The sequence below is a fragment of the Belonocnema kinseyi genome, chromosome 3 (assembly GCF_010883055.1).
Source record: "Belonocnema kinseyi isolate 2016_QV_RU_SX_M_011 chromosome 3, B_treatae_v1, whole genome shotgun sequence".
Lineage (NCBI taxonomy): Eukaryota > Metazoa > Arthropoda > Insecta > Hymenoptera > Cynipidae > Belonocnema > Belonocnema kinseyi.
In genome coordinates, this window is record NC_046659.1 from 135,769,094 (window position 1) to 135,778,285 (window position 9,192).

Genomic DNA, 9,192 nt, shown 5'->3' on the forward strand with positions numbered 1-9,192 from the left:
TTTCATCTTTGACTGGAGGAACCAGTAAGTGGCTTAACTAAACTAGCATTACTAAAAATGCGGGTTAAGCAAAATATTACGGGAAATGAGTTTTCATGAAAATTAGTATATAGGCGTTTTTGGGGTCGCTGATTACGAATCTAAACTCAGGTTTAAAAAATTCAAAATGGCGGGTCCAATAAACGGCTAACATTTGGCATATTTTTATATTTTTTCTGAAAATTGGTATACGGGGGTTTTTGGAATTACTGATCACGAATCAGAACTCAGATTTAGAAAATTCAAAATGGTGGATCCAATATGGCGACTTAAATCTGTAATATTTTTGGATTGTTTTTTAGAATTGGCATGCAGGGGTTTTTTGTAGTCGCTAATCACGAATTCGAACTCAGATTATTAAAATTTAAAATAGCGGATCCAACATGGCGGTTAAAATTTGGAATATTTCTAAATTGTTCTTTGAAAGTTGGCACAGGCAGGGGGTTGTTGATCTTGAATCTGTACTAAAAATGACAAAAATGCTTGTACACTAATTTGAAAAAAAAATCCAGAAAACTTTATTATTTTTACCGCCATATTGGATCCCTTATCTTGGATTTTCAAAGTCTGATTTCAGATTCGTGATCCGCGACCCCGAGAACCTCTGTATACCAATTTTCAGAAAACAATTCAAAAATATTCCAAGTTTTGGGCGTTATCTTGGATCCACCATTTTAAATTTCCAAAATCTGAGTTCATATTCGTGATCACTGACCCCAAAAACCCCTGCATACCAATTTTCAGATTAAATCCCAAAATATTCCCAATTTCGTCAGCCATATTGGATCCGCCATTATGAATTTTCAAAATCTGAGTCCAAATACGTATTTAGCGACCTCAAAAACCCTTAAGTACCCATTTTCATAATGATATAATGGAAAGTTTTTTCAATAATGAATTTTTTTAACAAAAAAGGCTTTCTTCACCTTTGTTTATAAGTATTAACAAATTATTTTAAAAATTTAGACCCTGCGCACAAAAATTTCAATTTTCTGTCATCCTGCGACCATGAAATTTGAAAAAAAAAACCTGTGTAAAATCCAATAAAAACTACTCTGAAATCGCAAAAATCAGAATATACAGTGAAACCTCGCATATCCAAGCCCGCGTTATCCGAGTTCGCGATTGTTCGAGGTTAAAACATAAATAGTTGATCCGTCTTATCCGAGATTTAGCGCAAGAGCAGTCCGTATTATCCGAGCCTTATGCATTATTCATACATATGCAATATAGAATTTTATAAGATTTTTTAAAACCTGTAATTGTTCAAATTGAATATTCAATTAATCATACTTTCAGTTTGTTATACTAAGACTATCTTATCATTTAAAATGCTGTTTTGTCTGAGTTTTCCGATTATTGACGTTGGGGTCGGTTTGCAGTAGATAATTCAAGCGAAATTCTACTGCAAAAAGAATTAATTAATTATTAGGTCAATAATATTTTTTTATTAAATTAAATTAAATTTAAATTTAAGATGAAAGAATTTATAAAACTTCACAACTAAAATATTACCTAAAGAATGACATTTTAAATTTTAAAACTACGTACCTTCAAGATATTATGTAATTTTCACATATTTAAACGGGTGAAACAACTTACTTCTTTTCAATTGACCTGACCCTAAACAGCACACAAAAAAAAATCTTTTTCTAGGTCCGAAGGTCAGATCATGTTTACTATATTTTTTTTGGGGGTCGCTGAATCTGAATCTGAGGTACAAAAAACTTCATCACTTCAGGATTCTAATATAACCTCAAAAACCTCATAAAAACTGTTGTTTCAAGTTCTATGGTTAAACCATGTTTATCATACGTTTTTGGGGGTCAGACCATATTTACGAAAATTTTGGGAGTCGCTGAATCTGAATCCAAGGTCCAAAAACCCCCAAAACATCAGAATTCTGATATAATTTCAAAAAACTCAAAAACAGTCTTGTCTCAAGTCCGGGGGTCAGACAATTTTAAGTATGTTTTGGGTCGCTGAATCCGACTCCGAGGTCCAAAATATGTAGAGCGTCAGGATTATGACACAACCTTAGAAAACCTGGCAACCGTTTTTTTCGAGCCTGAGGGTGTGACCATGTTTATTTTATTTTTTGGGGGGGTCGCTGAATCGGAATCCGAGGTCCAAAAACCCCCAAAACATCAGGATTCTGATATAACTTCAAAAAACTCAAAAACATTTTTGTCTCAAGTCCGGGGGTCAGACAATTTTAAGTATGTTTTGGGTCGCTGAATCCGACTCCGAGGTCCAAAATATGCAGAGCGTCAGGATTATGACACAACCTTAGAAAACCTGGCAACCGTTTTTTTCGAGTCTGAGGGTGTGACCATGTTTATTTATTTTTTTGGCTCGCTGAATCGGAATCCAAGATTCGAAAAACCTAGCATCAAGGTTTTCACAAAAATTTCAAAATATCTTGTAATCTGAGCTATTTAACGCTTCAACGTTTTGACTTAAGCCGTATATTAATTAAAAAATCATTTTATCCAGGGACCGTAACCAGGGCTGCATTCAGGGGCGTGCTGAAGTTTTTCAGACTAGGGATTCGGATCCAGCAACCTAAAAGCGTATAGTAAACATGGTCTGACCTCCAGATCTAGAAAAAGATTTTTCTTTGGTGTGACTGTGTTATTGCCTAGAATTAACTAAAAGTTGAAATAATGATCCCTATGAGCTTTATAATTGTGACGACTTGATGAATATATATTTTTATATTGTTTAATAACTAATATATTTTCCTCCCTGTGAATTGGAAACATAAAGGTCATGAATCTGAATTAATTGAATAAAAACATTGTTAAATTACGTGTGTGATCACTTGCGTAATATGTATGGAAAGTTTTCCAGAGCATTAATACATAAGATTCTTATCGATATTCTTCACAAGCTTCATTTGTTACAAAATGAAGACCGCGAATGGCATTCTGATTTTTATCATACTGGCTTCCTCAAATCTGTTTGGTAAATATCAAATTTTTAATTTTAAGTGCAAAATACTGCCGTATTGTGAAAAAATGGAACGACCTGTAATAAATGTGCAGTATGCCAAATTTTTGCATTATTGCAGGAAGTGAGGTCCTCTATTTTCTAAGGAAACTTATTGATAAAATTAAAAAAATTAAATTCTTTGAAAATTGATATGTTTGTATGAAAAAGATAGATGTAGATAAACAGTTTTTTTATCCATAGAATTTAGCCTAAAAAGATTTAATATTCATTGCAAATTAAACGGTTCTGATATCGACTTTTAAAACTATGAATAAAAGTCTTTTACAAATAATGTTATCTAATGGTAAACGTCAGCTATTGCTTTAAAATGCCATATTATAGGACAATAAAATTATTTTTTGTGGTAGAATATTGTTAAAAAGTGTTTCTAATTTTTTAATTGTTAAGGGGTTTTGTCAGAAATATAAATACAATTTTCTATTATTGGACAAAAGCCATGTTTCTCACAATCAGATATAATCACTAATGTTTTTTGATTAACTGACACATTATCGTTTTGATAAAATACTATTGGAAGAAAATGCTATCTCAGAAAAATCTGCAAAACTTGGTTAAAATGTAATTATTGAGGAAAATAGGAAAACATTCCAAGCTACTTACGTAGTTCGATGACATCCATTTTACCTAATTCTTTCCTACATTGGGCACACACAAGATCATTTAAGTTTAAAAAATCCAATTTTTTAATATGTTTTTGAGATACAAGATGGAACATGTCCAAAGCCTTAAATTTTGGTCCGAGAAAATTTAAAAAAAATTAAGTTTCATTAAATTCTAAAGAGCTTGAATCTCCGAAATTTTTCCTCCTCAATTTGTTTATTATTAATTTTTTTACTTAAAGTATAGAAAAACTGGAATTTTGTACATAACCATTTTTTACGCTTTGAAAAAGGATAAGGTAAACTTTATGTTGTCCTAAATAATTGTTTAAGGACTCATAGGATACAAATAATTTGTTTATTATTTAATTTAATTTTTAAATTCAATTAGCAAATAGTCTTATTATCTGTAAACAAAATTTGTGTTAGCTGAAAGTGCTTCATATTAATGTAGAAATGACATTTAATTTCAAAACTAATTGAAATGTTTATAATAACCATTGTTATAAACAATTCTTGTGACCGTTTTGTATAGAAAACAAAATTTTGCACTGGAAATGTTCTAGGCTGTTGGGCGAATGACTGCTAGCGACAACAATATTTCAGAAGTTAATAAGAAACATTGTTATAAATAATTCTCGTGACAAAATATTCAAATTTTAGTTTTTACCCAATTTTGATTTTCTTTAATTTGCTCGAATGGCTACAGATATTATTAAAAAATGTATCTTTAATAATATTTAGTGAAATATAACAATTTCCATTTTTATAAATAATCTAGATAAAAAAATTCCAAGTGTTGGTAGTTTCACTTAGAAAAAGTCGGGTTGAAAATCGAAATAGATAGGAAATTAATGATAAGACTGCATAATATAAAATTCAAATTTAATGAAACCTTAAGTACAAATATTTTATCACATGATTTGTTCATAACAGTGGTTGTTGTTAACTTTTCTAATAATAAAGCATTTAATCCTTTAAGGAATACCTAAAGTCGTTCTGGCGATTGAAGGAAATTATCATTTAAAAAATCTAAAATTGTAATATTTTGCTTCAAGAATTGTTCATAAAAATGGTTAATATAAACATTTCAATCAGTTTTGTAATTAAATCTCATTCTCAAATTAATATTTGGCACATTTAGCAAAAAATAATTTTTTTACCGATAATAAGACTATTTGATAATTTGTTCATAAAATTTGCTTAAAAAGATAAATAAAATAATCAACAAAATATTTGTATTCTATGAGTTCCTAAACATGTATTTCAGACAATATAATTTTTCTCGGGTCAGTTATTAAAGGGTAAAAAAATTTTATTAATGAAATTTCAGTCTTTCTATAATTTGCTTAGAAAACTATTAATAAACAAATAGAGAAGACAAAATTTCTAGGTGGGAAGGTCTTTAGAATGTAATTAACTTTAATTTAAAAAATTTTTAAATCGGACAAAATTAAAGACCTTGAACATTTGTGAACGATAAAAGTGCATTTACTCCCACTGTGCGGCTGCCGCGCACGTGGTCGCATATAATTATTTTTATTTTACAAAATATTCAACCGTCAACTTTAAATTATACAAAGTATATTCTAGATACTACAATAAAAAAAGCACAAAAAATAATATAATTTGGAGATGCCCATTTTAAAAAAACACTAATTGTTTAAAAAATGCTTGCAAACAGATTCTTAAAAAAATAAAATTCTAATAATCAAATAGGGACTTTAAAGTAAACTATATATCAATATTTCTTCTTATGGTGCATTTTAAAAATAACCGATTTTTTTGGGTCGCCGGTTAAAAAAATCGTTATTTCAGAAATTCTATATATCAGAGTAAAATAGGAAAATAAGTGTCATTTTTTTTCAAGAATAAGGGCCAAGATTTTATTTTTTTAAAAATTAGTTGTAAATCTGACATGGAATGTCTCTTTATCAAATAAAATTTTGGAAGATTCTTTTTTATAAAATAAGTAATATACTAAGAAGGTTTAAATTTGCTCTAAAGCAAAAAAAACATTTATATCTGTGAACAATTCAAAACCTGGATCCGAAATTACGTTATCAGGATTGTAATTGGACCATATTTTGATTATTGATAACTTCAAAAGAGAATTAAAAAAAATGAAATTTGCAAGATATATTTACAAGATTAATTAAATTTATTACATAATTAAGCAATTAATTTCCTACATATGCTATTTTTTATGTAATTAGCTGCCGGGCATAAAGAAGATGCAGTTCATCCTATGCCAATTAGACTTGATGTTCGCCCTTGGTGCGGTGTCATACCTTCAATTTTTTTCCAAACAGAAGCCTTGTGGACTGCAGCAGTTCGTAAGGAAATGGGTCGAGACTATATCATTGCAATAGTTGTAAATGGAGAGTTGCGTCCAATATTGAATGTAAGCACTAGAATTCATAATAAAACTGGGCGAGTTAAAGTACGCATAGATGGAGATATTGCCAACGTGTTTGTAATAATATCCGAAGATGATCCTCTCAACAATCTGTTTTACCGACCTCCTGGATCGACGGAAATCACTCGCAGCGTCCTGGTAACCAGATAACTGAATTTATTCGTATACATACGAAGATGGGGTGAAAAGTTTTTGGTCTGACCTGGATATGGCGCCATCATGTCTAATTTTTAGCTCTTATTCTATAATCCCATATCTCACCAGCTTCTGTATAAATTTTCGAGTCGATTGCTCTATTAGTACACATTTAAAAGCCTACTGAATAACGCACCTCGATTGTTTGTGAAAAAATGGAAAAATCAGAAAACCATGTGGTCATTAAATACTTCTATTTAAAAGACCTAACATCACTTCAAATTAAAGAAGAAATGGATTCCGCGCTGAAAGACTCTTCTCTATCATATTCGACGGTTAAACAGTGGGTTTCGGAATTTAAGAAAGGTCTCACAAGCACTTTTGACGAACCACGTCCAGGACGCCTCGCTGAGGTCGTAACTCCCGAAATGATCGAAATCTTTATAAAATGGTGATATATGACCTAAGATTGAATGTAAGTGAGATAGGTGATGCTACTAGGATGCCAACTGAGCGTGTACGCAATATTTTACATGAACATTTGAACCTGGAGAAGCACTCTGCTATGTAGCTGCCGCGTTTGCTGACATTCGAACAAAAACTGACCCGGAAAACTTATTCCTTGCGGTAGCGAAAATCAACGAATTAGAGTTGGAATTGTTCCCCTATTCACCAGATTCAGACAAACGATGAAGTCATTGATGCTGCCTTAGACTTAAGGGATATTATGTTGAAAAATAACGTAACAAAAAAAAAGAAAAAACTTTTTTTTCCTTATGAGGCCGGAAACTTTTGACCATACCTTCGTAGGCAGTAAGGGCGATAGGTTGGTTCTATCCTGACTTGCAAGGATGGGCTTAAAGAAGATTATTTGTTTTCTTAAACCTTCTCATTATTGATGATAATTTGTCATAGTTCCCCTGGAAACAGAGTTGTGTTCTAACGTTTAATATTGGTTTCTTCCAAAATAAAATTTTATACTGTGTAATTAAAATAGTATAGAATTAAAAAAAAAAATAGCGATTATATTTTTAAAATAATAATCACTTAGACTCGTCTGGTGATACTTCATAAGTTTTTTATTTAAAAAATTTACTTTGGTGGCTGGCATTATGTGTTACATCTTAATGATTTTATCTTATCCCATTTTTAAATATTTTATATATAATTTAATAAAGTACATGATTAATTGCAGTATATTTATCTCTCATTCGAAATCCTTACAATTCTCTACCCGCTCAACTTAGTATTTACAATTTCGAAGGTTTTTTAAATATACCTCAGAGTTTATGAAGGCACGCTTCAGTAAATTTCTTTGATGGGAAATGTTTGCTTGATTTTTGGAATAAAAAATGCAAATTTGTGAATTTTTGAACAAATAATTTTATAATTTTGTGAATATTCTTAGAAATTGGAGACTCAATTGAATAATGTTTTACAAAAATTCAATTTGATTTCTGGAACAATGTTCGAAGAGTTGCCGTACAGAACTAGATGACCAAAAAAATCGAAATTTTTCCGGAGGGCGAAATAACATTCTATAAAATAAAAATAAAAATTCAAAGATACAAACAGAAAAAAATCTGAGAAAAAATTTAAGTGAAATTTAGTGCTCGCAAGTGCGTACGTATAATTGTCCAGTATAAGATTCAATGTACTCATGCAATGACGCAACACGTGCGGATCGAAAGAATCGACTGGAGGTTGATTGGCCGATGATTGGCTGATTTATTTTGTAGGTTGTTCGCTGCTGACTTGCGTCTATTTGAAAATCAACTGCCCCTTAAAATTACTATAATATAATTTCACTTTTACAGCATTAGGCACCTTAATTCTTTCTTGAGCGAAATCCATTCGAATTGTTGTCTAAGCAGGTTTATTTTCTTTTCAAAATTTTTTCTTTGCCAGTGCGCGTCGGCAGCAAAGTACCCTCAACCGATTATAACTAGATTTCAAAATTCAAAGTTTTTCCTGTTCGTACTTTCTAAAAACAGATCAGAAGCACGCATCAGGTAAGCAGGACCATACAAACGGTTACTGGCTTCCTTCTTCAAATTGTGTAAAACATTACGATTCGAGCAGCTGATGTCTCCACTTAGTCTGAGAGTCAGCTGGCAATCATTTAAATTCCTGCACATGTTCCTGTACACTAAACTGCACACGAACCTGTACCGGTTATCTGACGGTTCCTGTACAGGGATTTAGCGAAGGAAACAGTACATGATCCTGAAAAGGTATCTGCATGCGAGTTAACCTTTAAATTATCCGATACAGGTTCATTTAGAGAGCCAATTGAGGTGTGGGTTCATGTACAGAAACATGTTCCGGATCCTATACATGAACCAGCGTGGGAACTAATCTACCAGGGTTAGATAGTGATTTGGCTCTCTCGATGATAATTTGAACCTTTAAAGGAATAAAAGGAAGACAACCTTATAGCTGTAAGAGACATGAGTACAGGAACCCATACATGATTATTCAGTGGCTTCTTTGTCGGTGCAAGTTCGTTTGCAGGATCATCCACCGTTAGATTAGCCGAATTCCTGCACAGGAACCGTTGAGATTACCTCTACAGGTTCCTCTACAGGACAGCTCACAAGAACATGTACAGGTTGCTGTGGAGTACCTGTACATGCAGTTTTAGCTGGGTGGGATGCAGCAAAATGAGGCGATGCAACTAATTTCATTTTATGGGATAATCCAGCGGGTCTAAGTTCTGTTCTCTGGGTCAGCTCAGAGATGGGAAATCTTGATATGTTATGTGGCATGCTTGAATTGAAAAAATCTTTGCCCTACTTGTTAGGAAGGCAGAATCGAAAGCTCAAAGGCATTTCGACATGAGCTAAAAAATATCAATGCAGCATTAGTAGCTCTTTCTAATCTTAGAAATTACGATTCAGATGTTCGTTATAAGGTTTTTATACTTTAAAATGTAATAAAGGCTTTTAAATTCACGGTAAGAATGATTGAATTGTATGATATCTT

The 9,192-nt window shown here is 31.9% G+C and overlaps 1 protein-coding gene across 1 annotated transcript in view; it reads right to left on the reverse strand.

Moving 5' to 3' along the window:
• LOC117170036 overlaps window positions 1-8,975 on the reverse strand; it is a 40,933-nt gene extending 31,958 nt beyond the window's left edge. The window contains exon 1 of the mRNA XM_033356554.1: window positions 8,775-8,975. Within this exon, the coding sequence (XP_033212445.1) occupies window positions 8,775-8,975 (201 nt within the window). The remainder of the gene's footprint in view (window positions 1-8,774) is intronic.
• Between the last annotated feature and the right edge of the window lie 217 nt (window positions 8,976-9,192).